The sequence below is a fragment of the Heliconius melpomene genome, chromosome 11 (assembly GCF_056956725.1).
Source record: "Heliconius melpomene rosina isolate 202511_hmr_F chromosome 11, ASM5695672v1, whole genome shotgun sequence".
In the NCBI taxonomy this organism is placed as follows: domain Eukaryota; kingdom Metazoa; phylum Arthropoda; class Insecta; order Lepidoptera; family Nymphalidae; genus Heliconius; species Heliconius melpomene.
Genome location: NC_140399.1, coordinates 9,322,772 through 9,340,118, shown reverse-complemented (window position 1 = coordinate 9,340,118; position 17,347 = coordinate 9,322,772). Strand labels below are relative to the sequence as shown.

At 31.4% G+C, this 17,347-nt stretch overlaps 1 protein-coding gene across 4 annotated transcripts in view; it reads right to left on the bottom strand.

Annotated features, from left to right (window-relative positions):
* Positions 1–1,022: 1,022 nt before the first annotated feature.
* GAPcenA (GTPase activating protein and centrosome-associated) overlaps positions 1,023–17,347 on the bottom strand; it is a 28,293-nt gene continuing 11,968 nt past the window's right edge. For 3 of the 4 annotated variants that reach the window (XM_085193708.1, XM_085193711.1, XM_085193709.1), the window contains 20 exons: positions 16,860–17,059; positions 12,843–13,024; positions 12,322–12,447; positions 11,967–12,065; positions 11,622–11,782; positions 11,245–11,347; positions 10,812–10,974; positions 10,347–10,437; positions 9,939–10,083; positions 9,456–9,644; positions 9,169–9,294; positions 8,670–8,780; positions 7,955–8,085; positions 7,571–7,692; positions 7,233–7,336; positions 6,728–6,838; positions 6,345–6,405; positions 5,941–6,074; positions 5,231–5,324; positions 1,023–3,852 (listed from right to left, as the gene is read on the bottom strand). In XM_085193708.1, coding sequence (XP_085049834.1) covers positions 3,548–3,852; positions 5,231–5,324; positions 5,941–6,074; positions 6,345–6,405; positions 6,728–6,838; positions 7,233–7,336; positions 7,571–7,692; positions 7,955–8,085; positions 8,670–8,780; positions 9,169–9,294; positions 9,456–9,644; positions 9,939–10,083; positions 10,347–10,437; positions 10,812–10,974; positions 11,245–11,347; positions 11,622–11,782; positions 11,967–12,065; positions 12,322–12,447; positions 12,843–13,024; positions 16,860–17,059 — 2,758 coding nt within the window. In that variant the 3' untranslated portion in view covers positions 1,023–3,547. Of the gene's footprint in view, positions 3,853–4,322; positions 4,355–5,230; positions 5,325–5,940; positions 6,075–6,344; positions 6,406–6,727; positions 6,839–7,232; positions 7,337–7,570; positions 7,693–7,954; positions 8,086–8,669; positions 8,781–9,168; positions 9,295–9,455; positions 9,645–9,938; positions 10,084–10,346; positions 10,438–10,811; positions 10,975–11,244; positions 11,348–11,621; positions 11,783–11,966; positions 12,066–12,321; positions 12,448–12,842; positions 13,025–16,859; positions 17,060–17,347 lie in introns of all 4 variants that reach the window. The other variant, XM_085193710.1, reaches the window with a different exon arrangement.

Genomic DNA, 17,347 nt, shown 5'->3' with positions numbered 1-17,347 from the left:
GAGCCTAGTGTTATGAAACTCCGTTTTTTTACTAACCGCGGAATTCTAGAGTCATTACGTTTTGAGTGGCGGAATTCAACGCCCCGTCTTACCTCGACACTAAAGCAAAGAAACTATTAAATATATAATTTTATCGAATGGAAATCGAATCCACCACCTGCCGCTTTTACAGTCACTCGCTAGTGCCCCTGCGCCACGGCTTTCCTCAACATTTTATACAATTTTAACAAACTACAGTACATTCCTTCTAAACTTACCTATTCGAATATGTCGTATGTGAACAGGCTGACATATCAAGGTGTAAGGTACTAGTGTCTAGGTCCAACTAGCAATATTTTTGCCGCGACCTGAATGTAAATATTCCACACCTGTTTATTATCAGCCATTTTGCGTCACTACCTGACTGACGGTACTCTGGCGGTCGCGGACGAAACGCGTGGGTTTTCGTTTGTTAGTGTTATTATAAAACCATACTTTCAAACAAAATAAAGTAAATAAACAATAAATTAAAATTATTACTCATAAAATTTTCGTTTCATAAAATTTATTGATGCGTTGAAATAACGACTATATTAAATAAAGGTAATTTAGCTTAGAAATATTAGTGCAGACTCATATTACTACTAATATATATATTTAGATAAAATATATATATTTTTTATAAAATAATAAATAAAGCTGTAGATACTGTAAATGTGTATAACCACTAAATATAATAAAAAGCTTATAGCCACAGAACACATTTACTCATTGCTTATGTTATAACTTCGTGTTTGTTTATTATATAAATAGTGTTATACCACTATATCTGTCAATAGATGGCGCTATATAAGAAACGAGTATCTACGTGTTTTCGCTACTGAACAATAGATGGCGCCATATAAAAAATACCATTATATAAATTACATTATATAGAACAGTAATTACACACACTATGCACTGCTTTAATATTTGTAAAGAGACATATTTTTTTGTATTCATTTCCAAAATCTTGGTTAAAAAGTGGTTGTAAATAAAAGTCCTTTAAGTTGTAAAACATTTATTTTCATAAATGATAAGGACTAAACAACACATCCGGCGAATACAGCTCCTTTCACACGCGTCACAATCAAAGTGTGACGTCACATGCCTTATATATAAAGCTAGTGCCTGTTTTATAATACACAATCTACAACTAAAAGCGAATGGCCGTAGGGTTCACGATGGCTGGACATGGACTAGTCTCATTTAGTTAGAATTTAAATATAATTTCTTTAAATATACATATTTTATAGCCTAGTCCTGAAATTTAAACAGTTACTATAAACGTTGTAATAAGAATGTTAAAAAAATACGAAATAGCCTAAGATACTTTGTTTAACCAAATTAAATTTATTCGAAATGTCATTTTGGGACTTAATAATAAATTATTGAAAATAAGTTACAAATTAAAAATATTATAATCATTCCTGTGTATACAAAGACAAAACTTTTATTTATTTAGGCATTGTATTTACTTCTATATAGTTCTTTTTCATCAATCATGTAAATAAGAGGCTACAATTTCGCCACTAAAGAGATATTTGGACCTTACATTACTTCTAACATTATTTAAATAAAAAATCACACATCTCACATAAACCCAATGTTAATTTTATAATAAAAAATATTAAAAAATCCACATAAGACATACTTAGGAAATAATAATATTATTTAAAAATATAATTAACATAATATATAGAATTCTAAGCATATCGCAGGTAACAGATTAAGTAATGAGGGCAATTTAAAAAACATAATAAAATAATACTTTTTCATTATTAAGAGATCAAATTTGAGTTATGCCAATCATACACACCCCCCAAGTCATAATTTTAGAAATATATATAGAAAATAATATATTAATTTATTGCCTTATCTTTAATATAAGTATATAAAATTATAATTCAAATGCAATTAAAATTAATCTTGAACTTTGAAGTAGAATTAACGTAGTTTTGTTTTAATCTTACTATTAGAGAATATCAAATTTTTTCGCAATTTTTTAATAGTTTCAATTTTTATAATAAAAATATGATAATGATATTTTTTTTATTATTAAAATCAATATTATAGATTCGAATAATCATAAGAATTCCATTACATTATTGTCAACCAAGTAATAACTAACTTTTAAAAATGAGAGAAAATAAAATTTTGCTAATCTAAAAAAACCACATAATTTTGCTATCACACAATTTGGTAAACATAAAACAAAGAAGATTTCCAATATGCTTAAATATATGAATTTCGTCAGAAATTCCAATTTAAATAAATATATTAAAGAATATGGGATTATATAATAAGTTATTTACTACAACTTTGATGTATTATAATTAAAAAAAAATGAATCATAATAATATTTACAGAAGAAACGGCTTAAGAGAAAGTTATTATTTGTCAAATTTCTAAAATATTACAAGATATGTTGACAAAATGATATATTTTTAACTAATCAAAGATATAAACATTACGTTTTTTTTTATTTAGACAATTTTAATAATATCCATATATAAGATGGCACAAAACATAGTAATTTAAAATACAAATATATATAAATATACTGTGTTACACTATTAACATTATTTAATTATTGATATATAATTACTATTTTTAACTATTTTTATATTGCTAGATAAAAGATTGCACATTATTTAAAGAAAAAGTTCTGTTCTTACTATAATCGCCTATAATTACATAAATGTAATATACAAATATAGTTGAAATATTGCAATATAAGGTTTGATATGAAATACAAATTGCACCAACATTAAAAAAAGGAAAGAACATCAAAATTTAATTACGCATAATAAATAAATACATAGATTAAATGACAAACAAAAGACAAAACTACAATATGTTCACTACAGCTTTGTCTACTTGCCATTCATAATTAAGAGTATAATATAACAATGGACTTCATACACAAAGTTCTGATTATTATTTAACTTCTCATAAGTTATATAAGTGTATAGAGCCCATTATATTAAATCTATCCACGGAAAAGGCACTCGAGCTATGGCTTACGATGTACGCAAAATAACATGAAGCGAGATGAAGGATTGCTAATACGATACTTACAAAGAGTATTCGAGATTGATTTATAATTTACTTTTTAAATTTTCACAATAACCGCCGACCTGCAGCGGGAAGCTAAACATATATTTATCAAACATTTCTCATATATAAAATTCTTTATTTAATTTTAATATCGCGAGTATTTAATGAATATCATGTTTCAAATTAAACACTACAGTGCAGTTTTTACATATATAAATGCAAAGTTAAATATATTTTAAACTGTTTTCATAAAAGGCTTAACATATGGAATGGTAAACGGCAAGCCTTTTAACCCACAGAAATACATTTATAACATAATATTGACTAGTGATAGTATATGTGCATACAAACCAACATACAACCTCATTAGAAACATTTGACCACAGACAAAAAGGACACATTCAAATTAAAAGCAAACGCTCAAATTCGAACTTAAAGGCTTTTAAATTTTAGAAATGGAACGTATCTGTCAACCCATCGACAGATTCTTTACGATGGTGACGTCATGGCTCCTTCTGTTTAGGTCTTTAGCTTCTTTGCTAAGGTTAGATTCTACGAGCATTGAGTGCCTTTTCGCGTTGAGATCCTTCTTCCTCCTGACGACGTCCGGACTGTATGGCTCCGACACGCGCCTATCGAGGTGCGAATGGCTCTGTCCCTGTGTACTCGAAAAAGAACCTTGCCTTTGGAGCGACGGCGACTGTTGCTCTTGATTTAAATTTGGAAGGTAAGTTTGGAAAGATGGCCGGTTTTGTGCAGCTTCCATGATGGAACCTTTCGGCAAAAACAGCAAATGTAAATACTAGTAATAGATTGTTATTTTAATACACTATTTTTTATTAAATAATTTTTACATTTATATTTTTATAAAAAGAAAATTACGGGAATATTTATTGAATAAACTATACTGAAATATATGTTGATGCAAAAGGAATGTTGCAAGAGGTAAAAAAATGAACACAATATAACAAATAAAACTAATGTATTTATTAATTAGTTCACAGATAGAAAATAAAGAAATACAAGCACAAAATAATCGACATTACCTAAGACTATATACAATATAACAGAATAAAAAGGTTTCAAGAAAAAAAAACATGCCGAATGCAAGACACTAATATATTTAAAAAATATATTTCTTAAGATACAATCATTAGAAATTTGGGTACAGACTAACACTATTTATGTAGCTTTAGATAGAAGATTAATAATACTAGCATAGATTATAAAATTAATAGATATACCTGCATTAAGCATTTAACAGGGATTTAATGACCTACAAAAAGAGATAACGTTTTAAATGTTCTTTTCTAACAATTTTTTGTAATTGTTAACACAAATCAGTAGACATGAAAGAGTTATTAATTATGCAATTAGCTGGTATTCTATGTATATTAAAAAAAAATACTGATCTGGATTAAACTTAAACATTTTATGTGGAGGATATTTCATTTGATTTTGTTATAAAATATTTTTGAAAGTTTGAATGTAACTATTACTTAGTAAATTTTACTATATAACAAGTAGTGATTGTAAATAATGTCTCTAAATAATGTTCTCAGTGAGGTAGACAAGTTAAAATATGTGTTAATGTGTGTGACAATAAGAGAAATATAAAATACTATTATTTTTTAGTATGTTAGATAATTAGTAAGTAAAATTAGTATTAAAAGTCCAAAACCAAATATGCATCAAAAGGCAACTAGCTCTCAAAAGATGAAATTGTGTAAATATAAAAATGTCTAAGTTTATAAAAATATATAAAAACTGACACGTTTGGTGTGTAATAAAATAATATTAGTTTACTACAGTAATTTAGTATTCAAAATATAGTTATGAAATCAATCAAAAGAAAACTAAAAATTAAAGAAACATAAACATTATGTAAACCCAAAATGGTTTGAAATATTAAAAGTAAGTATTAATTTTGATTTTAAGATTTTTGTTAAGCTTTACAGTTTACAATAATAATGCAATAAGATAAACAAAAAAATACTAAAATTAGTTTAACCCCTTAATCTTCTAGGAAAAGTAAACCGTATGGACATAACAAAAAATAATACAAACGCCACGACAGCCACGAAATCCGAGGCATAAAAGACTGATAGTATCGATATTATTTCTAGGACGGAATAAACTGTAAATGGCTTACCGAGTGTGCGGACGAGCCAAGGTGCCACCGATTGCTTTTGGTTCATGGCCGATTGCATTTCGTTGAGAGCGGCGTTCAGCTGGTGGCTTAGCTCCTGTTTGTTTTAAATTATGCAAAATTATTTGATAATTTATCTGTGGTTCTTAATTTAAATTTGAATATGGAATTTGTTTATTTTTTTAATACATTTTATATGTGAATAATCTTTGAATAAATATTAAGCCGTCTTGGCGTACGGGCACAAATGTGCGACTGTAATGGCGGCGGTCGTGAATTCTATTCCCACTTGGCGGTATGAAAAATGTATTATTATTTTTTAAAGCGAGGCGTTCGGTTTTGTCACTCAAAAAGCATTGCCTCGAGAAGTCAACGAAAAGTGGGAAACGACAAAATACTTGTCTTAACACTACGTTCCCAGGTTCCTATTGCCCACTCTGGTATGCGCGTAATAATCATGGAAAATATTATAAAATTATATTCAGTACGGTAAATATAATATAGGTGTAATATAATAGAGGTCTTTTAGTTCTGTGTCCTCCTCTCCCGCCCTCCTCCTTGGAGTTAGGTGTAAGTGGCTGCACAGATTAGACTTTAGCACATGAGTTACGCAAATTAACTTAAATATTCGCAAAAGTTTAAAAAGTCTAATCCCAGGGCGGGCACAACTCGTCAATCGTACTATACTATACCATTCACAAAAATAAGCATACCTGATTACTACACTGAGCCTGTACATGCGCTAGCTTCACTTGCGCTAGTTCCAGCTCCAGATCGCGAACACGCTGCTTCAGCCTCGCCTCAGTATCGCTTGAGTTCTCTTTCTCTTCACCTTTTTGTTGTAATTCTAAAATTATAGGATAAAATAATAGATAATGAAATTATAAATATATGTTTATAATTTTGTGGCTGCCGTAATGGCAACGGTTGTGGGTTTGACCCTGTCATTGAGAAATGGTTTGGATTGCTTACATTATCTCGATGTTGACAAAATGCGGCGTTCAGTCTTGCTTCTCAACACACAATATATTAATAGGTTTCCTCTGCCTACTCTGCTATATGTAAAACGTGAGATGTAAAATAATCATTATAAAATATAAAATTACGATTAACTCACCTTCCTTATTATCTTTTTGTGCTAGTTTGACACTACAGCTGACACAACTTTTGACACAGTCCTACAAAAATGAAATATTTATAAATAAATAATGTAATTAAATTATAGTATTAAAAAAATATGAATGTAAACGAGACTGGTTGAGGGTTCGATTCCCATTCATGGAAATGAAATATTGAACATTTTCATTCTTCGCTCTGGTAGCAAGGCAAAGCGCGGCATGAATTACGCAAAGCATCTTTAAATTCGGTTCCCTCCTCCTTCACGTTGTGGGGGATACAACGGGAAGGTAAAAAAATGTTTCAGCATAAAAATAAAGCAATAAAGATATTCACATACAATAATCATGTTGACCTTCTTCTATAAAGGAACATTGTGTTTACCTGCATTTGATGTAACTGTTTGTCGAGTCTTGCGCATATTTCCCTATAATCTCGAGCAACTGCGGCATAGTGCACATATTCCTTTTGAGCCTCTTCGTGGTTACCGCGAGCCTACAAAACAATTGAATATTTTTTTTTTATATATCATCAATTTATGTTTTTTTTTTGTATCTCCAATACGACAAACACTATTAATTTCAGAAATAAATATCGATGTGAAAAATATAGACAAGGCTTAAAAGTATTATTTTACAGTTTCGCGCTTTATCCCAGATATAGAGCAGATACAACTTAAGGACGAGGCAGTCTGTTCTCTTCTTTCTGCCTGAATTCAAAACATTGCAGGTTGAATGACGAGGCTTAACGCCAAATGTGTAATAGCAGAGCGATAAATTGAAAATAATTCATTGCATCGAATGAGCATCGAACCCACAAACATTGAGTTTGCAACCATATTCGATTTTTTTCAAAGATGGTATTAAGCAAAGAAATATTTTTTTCTCACCTGTGCAAGTTGTGTTTCTAGCACCTCTTTCTCTTGTTGTAATTGTGTATTTATTACTTTCAATCTTTCTAGCTCCACATTTATTTTCTCCTTTTCTGCTGATTCTGCAATTTAAATATATTAAAATACAAATCTACATAATATAAAGAAAATAACTGTAACAATTAACCATTGCACTTTGAAATTATAAAAAACTTCTTATCAACTAAAAACAATTTAATTTGACCAAATATAATCTATACACTTTTTTAACATGCCTTATATAAAATTAAATATAAAATATCAAAAAATATTTTTATTCGCGGGAATAGAATTTACCACAGTCATTTAAAATTTACCTTTTATAAACTTTTCGTATTCCAGCTGGTATTTCTGTAACCTTTTAACTTTAATACTGCAAGCGAGTTTGACAATTTGACGTGACGCCTCCTCCGCACGACATTTCTTTGGTAATGTTACTCTGTTTAAAAAAATATTAATATAGTTTTAAAACATTATTATGAAGAACAGCCAGCCAGAACAGCCTAATAAATTCTTTTACATACAAAGATAAATACAATTCCTTTTTTTTATTTATTCACCCTGTTGTATACTAATAAAATATGTTTTGAATATGCATAAAATATAATTATTACCACACAACTGCTTTGGCCATATTTTTAAACCACCGTACGTTTTTTAAAAACACTTATTTACAATTAAATAAAAATCATAATAAATACCTAAAATATTTGAGTACACCTTCGAAATCATGCTGGAGCAGGTCTTTGCGGGCGCGACTGAGCAATGCCAATGATACTTGGAACAGTGTGTCCATTCCTTGCAAGAGGAACACGTCTAGTATGTGATAAACCTGTTAACAGATAATAAATGATTTAATAAATTCACAAACAATAATTAACTTTTGATTGGCTTCATGCTGTATGCCTCATATAGCTGAGTATGAAGAAGCCTGGTGTTAAAACACACCGCTCTCCACTTTCCGTCGAATCTTGCAGGGACAGCAAGTGGCGGAACTCAACACCGCTATTATCGGCCATTTAAATTATATAAACGTCCGCAACTTAATTTGTGTGGACATTATAACTTTAGATGGTAAAATCCCGTTCATCTCATTCCTGTAGGGTTTTTTGTGAAATCCTTAATTACTGCTCCCCTACACTCATCAAAGAACCGTTATATTCTATTTCAAAAGCAAGGATAGCAATTAAAAATATGGAAAAATAATTTAACACAAAATTATAAATACAAATACGTAAAGTAAAAAATTATATTTCTCAAGTTAAAAGAAAAACAGGTAATACAGTTAAAATGGTCATTTCCAATGTTCTTGGAGCTCCTTACACTATTACCATTTACAATATGTATCTATTCTCTATTAAATATGTTCTTCTTTATAAGATTCTACAACAACAATAAAAATAATTTGAAACATACCAAAGGTAACGGGAATCTAGCCGTGAATACAGTGAGGAACCATTGAGACGCGAACATGTGCGGCTCCACGCCGAGCTCTTGGAAATGGGCGCGTAGGTCGTTTAGTTGTTCCTGGAAATTACATTGATATTTAAAATATAATTTTAATAAATACTATTTTCTTTAGGGGCGCAGGCACGTGACTGTAAATGTGACAGGTTGTGGGTTTGATTTCCACTCGAGGAAATTAAATATTTAATATTTTCATTTCTTCACTTTCTTTCTTTGCTTAAGTTCTGTCACTCAACACGCAATGTCTTCAGAATTGAAGAAAGTGCAGAGCGTTGGGTCTTAAAACTAGGCTCACTCTGCCTACCATGTCACATAAGGGATACTGCGTGAAACTGAAAAATTATTTTCAAAAACAATATTATTATCTAGTTAAGACCATATAAAGAAATATAAATAATATCAGAATATTTTTATTTTAAATGTTTTCTTTTAACAATAATTTTATTACCTCCATTAGTCGATCCAATTGATGTAGTCTCATATATAGCGCTTCAAAGCCGTCTTTGTACAGTTCTCGCAGTCCATATCCATACATTAACCGTACTAAGAGACAAAACGCTTGTTCCTCTGGCATCTAAAATAGGAAATGATTTTTATATTATCACTGTTTTTTTTTTTATTTTTGCTTAACATAATCAATACTAACATAACTCAAAATTAAAGACATTTTTTTAAAATTTCTAACATTCTCCCTGTTTTCCAAGCAATAAAAGAATATTCCATTAACATCCTTACATGTAACAACAGCGTAGCGGCCAAGAAGCTCAACCCCTGACAGTATCCGACCTCTACGTCGTATACAGCGTACGCTCGCGCCATACGTAGTAACGAATCCTGGCCTAAGCCTCCTGCTTCACGGAAAAAATCATGTGCTGGGAACGTGCGTGCTATGTCTCGTTGGATTACTGCTTCGAAGGGACAGTCCTGTGGACAAAATAAAGGTCATCAGTATATTTTTTCCTAGTTTTACGCTGTATTCTGCATGGTAAGCAGAAGAACCTAGTGTTAAGACACTCTGTTTTCTACTTTTCACTTGCTACAAAAACTTCACCTGTGGCTGTAATATTTTTTATAACTATTAATTTATTTTTTATAATTATTGATAATATCTGGATATAGTAAAAGCAATAAATATTACTTTATTGTTCGAAGTCTAAACATAAATATGTTTAACCATTCGTAATTAACAAAGACCAATATTTCGTAAAACATCAATACCTTACTAATCAAAGTGCGATAAGTCTCCATCAACTTATCGTTCTGGTCAACGCCGGCGAGTCTCAGCCATACTTCCCCGCGCAACGCCTCAGGCACGCCCACTCGCACGAGCTGGCTTAGTGCGCGTGGACGAGGGCCTATCCAACTATAGGATCAAAAAAAAATAATAAAAAAACTATTTTCTTTGTCAAAGAGAAAAGAAAAAGTGCACTCAACATATATAAATTTAAAAAAAAAAAAACCACGTTGTATCCCGACCACAGCTGTGATTTTTATTTTCCACCTTAAGATACTGTGTGTTGACTAATAGAAACATTTTAAAATCAGAAGAAAGAATATATTTCCATTACCCGAGAGGAGTTCGAACTTACAACCTACAACGTTCTACGCTGTCCTACTGCTACATACCTTCTAAGAACTTGTGCCCAATTTTCAAGAACATCAACACCACAATCTTTTGACACTTCACCAGTACCACTAAGGAGGGGCTCATCACCATCTGTAATAAAAATGCAATAAAAACTTTTTTATAATATCTTAACTATTATAGAACCGGCTAAACTCATAAATATTTTGACATTCATTCCATACATTTGAATTAGTTTGCGGTGGATGAGTCATGGCCGCCCTAAAGTTAGCCATCTACAGCTAACTTTATAGCGATGATCAACTGTCAATATACCTAAATTGTATTTTTGTCCCGCACTTTTTTAGTAGTGGTACTCAACACCGCCTTTTGCCTCGACACCAGAACGAAGAAATGAAAATATTAAATATTTAATTTCTTAAAATTTCCACCCGAGGAAATTAACCGAACCCACAATCTGTTGAACATTTTTATTTTTATTATTTTATTTTAAATACAAAAATTACCAGAATCCGGCTCAGAAGGCGACGGCGGCGCGGGCGCAGACGACAGCGGCGACGGCAACAGGCTCGACAGCGATAGCGGCAAGTTCAGTCTGGAACGGTCCAACTCGCCCGACGTTTCCACGCTTGCCACTTCGTACTGGAGCTGCCCGAGTGAATCTACTGACTGGGAAGGGAATAAAAATTATTATTAAATTAATAAATTATAAATAAATAAATAAATATATTATTAAATTATAATTATTAAATTAATAAAAATTATATTACATTGAGAAAATACTTTATTCAAAAAATTGGTTTAAAAAAATCAAGTTCTCATAAGCTTAATAAATGAGGTCAAATGTTACAATTTTTACATATGAAATGTATGTTTAATAGGTATATATCATTAACAAATCGAAAAATTAGTGGTTATTCAATATAATAAAAATAATACCTCTTTTAAATTGATATAGAACTGCTGTACTAGAGGACGTTTGGAATAATACCAAAAGCGTTCAGCAGGAGAAAAAACTTTCACTGGCGTTTCTATAACCAATCTGTAAAAATAGAAAGCAAACTTTTATTATACCAACAAAAAAATAAACTAGACTCTGTTTTCAGTGGAATATATACATATACAATTTAAACAAAGTAAGGTCAACGAATCGTGGGTGCCTTAAAGTTAGCTGTAGATGGCTGTACAGATTAGATTTCATTTTATCCTTACTTTCTTATCGAATGAACAATACACAAAATTTCAAAGACTAACTTCAGGACAACCACGACTCTTCAACCGTACTGCACATACAAATAACAAATATAAAAACAAACCTCAAAGGATCTCTTATGCCACGTATAACAAGATCCAAAGCTAGTGACATATAAGCGGGGGCACCATCGCCGCTCGCCACATTGAAGGAAGCAAGAGCTGATTCCCCAGCATTCCAGAATGCGCATACCGAACAACCCGAACCACCTGATGACCCGCTCACCTAGAAATTATTTCAATATATTTTAGAAAACATAATATAATCATTTGCGCCAGGGGCTCTTCGATAATAAGCGTGTAAGCGCGAAAGGTTGAGGGTTCGATTCCCACTCGTGGAAAGTAAATATTTAATATTTACATTTTCTTGATACTAAGAGAGTTTCAATACTAAGTTTCAAGATCATTACCATTTCAAGTAATTGCATATCCGAGTGTTTAACGCTGCGACCAGGAGCTAAGAGTATGCCGAAGCACCTCTCTATATAGAGCCCACCAGTATAGGACGACTGAAAAAATAAATATTATTTAATAAAATACTGAATATATGTGTAATTGATAATTTGTATGTTTAATAATTAACAAGTTTCTTGCCATAATAAATAATAACGTAAAAATTAGAACAGAAAAAAATTACATTATACATTTATTTATTATTTTATTTTTGTACCAAAAACCAGAAACTTCAAGTATTTTTCACATATCTAATAATACAATTTGTAAAAAAGTAACCAAAAAATAAATAAAATTAATAATATATTTTACCTGTGGATCTTCAATCTCAGCGTGTACGTTGTTAGTGACTTGTGTCACATTGATTGTCACTTGCTTATCGATGCCCCCGCGTAGTTTATAACCGAGTCGCTCTTTGGGCACGTGGCTAAATGTACCCTGGAATGAAAAAATCTATATTATACGTGCACTCGTACATATTAACTTCACATGGTAGGTCTCGCGCACTACAAAGGAGAGAGAGGGAACCTTGTGTAAGACACTCTGTTCCTCATTTTATTTATCTTTAATCACTTTTGGCTTTTCCTAAGAAAAACATTCATACATTCACCTTTCTAACTGAACTGTATAAAAAAACTGAATGTCATAATAACCTTTACTGTCGTAATAATCTTTATTGTTACAATGATACATTGAAAAATAATGCTATTAATGTAAACAATGTTTTTATATTTTATATTTATTCACAAAGACTTCGGCATTTACAAATTAACCACCATGAACTAATACAGTATAATTGTAAATAATTAAATTTTTAAAAATTAAATACTCACCTTAGCGTCAGTCTCCTTTATATCCACAGTGCATTCCAGCACATGCATAAGCTGCATCGGCGGCGCCGCAGGACCCAGGCCTTCTGTTAAGGATCCTGTCATAGACGGCGCCGCACTGAGATCTCCTATGAGGGAGGACGCCATTGAGCGAGGTATACGTTCGAACGCTTTTGCGAAGCAGCCTGTGAACAAATGGATATTGTAAATTTGTTATTTAAAGTATTGTTATACTAACACACGATAATTAATTTTAACTGACATTAAATAATGAATACTGGGTAAACAAAAACTGTCACAAATTTGTACTGGCTAAACAAAATCTCGCCCTAATTAATGTTAATTAATGTACTTAAAGAGTTGAAAATTAAACACCACCAACAATTAGCTCGTCTCACTTAGAATTTAAAACTTAACTTCAGATTTGTTAAACCATATTTTTTTTTATTTTAAACTTAGTACACAAATGTAGTAAGATTTAGTGGCAAAAGTAATATTGTTTTTACAGGTAAATATTACTACGCTAGAAGAATTTAAAATTATAAATATATATATGTACAAACGCATAGCAAAGTATTTAATTATTCTTACAATCTTATTACATATTCAAATATCGTTTTATATTAAATTTATAAAGCAATAAAGATGGGGTTATAAACAAAACAATAAAACTTATATGAAACTAAAGCTAACACTATGAAATTCCAATGCTTCCTCTAAATATGGATTATAATGATAGGCATGCTTAATGTACTGTGGGCGTAAACTACACTCGAATAAAGGTCATACGAATATGTTATAGGTAATTTTATAATATAATTTTTCTAATATTTCTTATATTCTAAGCAAATATAAAAATATATCCATATATAGAATGAAAGCTTAAAAAAGCACTACACTGGTCTTTATATACAACGAATTTATGAAATGAGAATTGATTTTTTTTCCTACTATTAAAACGAATCGAATCCACTAAATAAAATTAATGCAAAATTTAAATATTTAGTCGGGTCTTTCCCATGCTATGGTTTATTTTTGAAAACAAGTCATATTTATTTACCTTTCACGCGATGGTTAATTACAATTTATTGATTCTTACACTTAATTACACTTAGATATATTCAAATTTATAGTAATAAAACGATATCTTATATTCACTATTATTTTACAAAAAAATAAACAAAACTAAATTCATATCTAGACAAAAACAATAAAGAAAAAACAACTATAAAAAGAACACCAACAACCGTTCTATACAAACGTTTCGAACTTTATGAAACAAACACTCCAATATCTAGATAAGAGTTTAACGACCCTATTCTGGTTCATAATCCGGCAATTTCAATTTTAGATCGCCGAATGTAATTACTCATGAAATTTTATAAAAAAAGTAATGAGTGTTATTAGAACAATGATTATATACATGTAATGCTTAATAAACAGTGTTTAGTTACTGTTAAATGTATAAAATTACTATAATAAATTAGTTATCTTATCGTTTTTTTTTTTATTTATATTAGTTTTATGTTATATCTTTTCTTATTTTTTTTTTTGTTCCAGCTTCACGCTGTATTACGTAAGATTTGTAATCAGAGTGAGTCTACTGTTAAGACACTTCCTGCTGAATTGGGTAATAAATATAATCTAATGTAACTCACATGTATGACAACAATATATTCTACATATAATTATATATTCGGCCATGAAAAATAAAAATGTATAAACTCAGAATAGGGACGCGGCTACACAATATGTCACACTATCTACCATAATAGAAGTATGCCGTGCCTGGAAATCAAACGATTTATCGAATATTACGTAAAACCATGTCAAATAATGTTTTAACATATGCTCTACATAATGGAGTGAACATTTTGTACATTTCCTGTATTTTCGTTGCATACGTATACTAGTGGACCCGGATGCGGCTACGCCTGCTTGAACTATAAGAATATTTTCGCGTCGGTCATACTCATACTATGCCGCCCGTAGGCTAGGTCATCTCGAATCAGTGACATGTCCTTAATTATTTATTAGAATGTTATACAGCAAATTATAATTTCAATCTAGATAAAATGCTAAAAGTGACTATTATATTTATTTTCATAAGGATGAATATCAAAATGTCGCGGTAACGGTTGCGTAGCGACGCGACGGTTGTTATTAAGATGTATGAATTGCATGTCAAATTAGAAAGTACTTTAAAATATATTAGTATTTATGTGTAATGTAATGTTATATAGCCTATAGCACTTCTGAAGAATGCAGCTTTCATACAAAACAAAAACAAAGTAAATCGGACCAGTAGGTCCAGAGATCTTAGCGTTCAAACAAACAAACAAACAAACTCTTCCGCTTTATTATATTAGTATAGATTAGTATAGATAGTATAGATAGTATAAATTATATAAATTAGTTTTTAACAAAAAGAAAAAATCGACTTCTAGCAACAAACTAAAAAGTGAAAAATAATTTTACAAAGATTTTATAATTTTGAAGTCGGTGCCAAGTAAAACAAACAGGCTTAGTAATTAGATATTGTAGTAAGGGTGTTGTAGCATTACCACACGGGAAGCTTCACTTTTCAAATAAAAAAAAATATCAAAATTGGTTAACCCAGTCAAAAGTTATGAGGTAACAAACATAAAAAAAAAAATTTAAAAAAATCAGTCGAATTGATAACCTCCTTTTCTTACAGAAGTCGGTTAAAAATACATACGCACACACATACAGAAATTATTTTAGTCTAACAATTAAATAAAAGCCCAAAAAATAATTTTACATTTACATTTTTCCAGCACTCACCTAAAACAATAGTCAAATAAGAATTAAACGTGTGCTAAATCAAACGAACGCACAACAACTGACCTGATTATTTGGTCAACTCATCATATTTAAATTGAGATGATTTCAATCGTTTATTATAAATGATTGTGCAAATAACATTCATACTGTACGGTTTCTGCCATGTTCCTGCCAGTGATAGAAATACATTTTACGATTATTATCTTGTTATATTCAGAATTTAAAAAATATAACTGGCTCTTGAATTTAAAAAATATAACTGGCTCTGAACTCTTGAGGAATAGGTCATAGTAGACAGAAAGTACACAGAAAAACATGCAGTTCTTAGGATATATTTTTCAGTTTCACACTTTAGCCAACATATAAGAGAGAGAACTAGTGTCAAAATTCCATTAATTAATAATTAATTTAAATTCCATATAGGTACGTATTGCGTAATGGCGGATTTCAACTATTAAATTACGAAGAAACTTTAACTGTATATGATATATATAAGTTTTCGTATTATTTTCGACAATATACGACGTTTATTTCCGGTGACTAATGTAAAATGTCTAAAATTAACGGAAATTGCTGCACAAAGATACTTTTCACGGATGTCCTTCCCTAGTCCACAAAATGCGAATTAGTAGAAATCGCATTCAGCTGTCTGTTAACTCAAATTAAATTAATATTACCAATACTGGTAAAACAAAAGTAAAAATGGCCCTGCATGAAGAATGAAGGTCTAATAATGTCTCATGTTAAAATATTCTCGAAATTTCAAATATTATAATAATATATGAGTCTAATTAAATTGACGTAATGTTAGTTTCACGCCGTATCCCGTATGTAGTAGGGGACGCAGAGGGAGCCTAGGGTTACAACACTCCGCTTCCCACTTTCCGCCGAATCCTGGAAGCAATGCGTGTTAAGTGGCAGAACTTAAAGCTGCATGCATTTTGCCTCGAAATCAGAGCGAAGAAATGAAAATATTAAATATTTCATTTCGAGTGGGAGCCGAAACCACAACCTGTCGTTTTTAGAGTCACATGCTGCCCCTGCGTCACGAGTGGCCCGAGTTTTGTAATGTATTTTTCATAAAAAATTTATACAAAAAAAGGATAAATTATATAGTACGATAATTTGAATCAATCTGGAACTAGTTCCTCAAAATGCAACACCTCAAAAATAAGGCGATTCGTGTGTGACATTGCGTCTTAACAAAATACTCACTGGAAACCTGATTAACAGCCTCAGCGATATGACAGCGGAACACGTGGCACCTGTACACCGCGGACTCCTTGGTCTCCCCGTGGGACCACGTGAAGGCGAAGCACGAGGCGACGGGCGAGCCGGCCGCGCCGCGCGCGTAGAACGATATGCGGTTCACGGCGTAACGGGTCATCACGCTGTTTGTGTCCGCTTGGTATAGCCTGTGAACGAAAGTGGTATTAGATGCAGATTTTTTCTTTTTTTTCTTTAGCTTCACTTCACGCTTTATCCCGCATGTAGCGGGGTAGGCAGAACGAGCCTACTATAAGTAAGGATCTCCGTTCCCCACTTTCCGCCGTATTCTGTAGGCATTGCGTGTTAAGTCTTTAAAGAACCCTGGCCCTCTTTAAAGAACAACTGAAAAGGCACTATCTAGGCAAGCATGCTTCACCCTCGTTCGCATCGTCACTTACCACCAGGTGAGATAGCGGATAAATGCTTGCCTATCT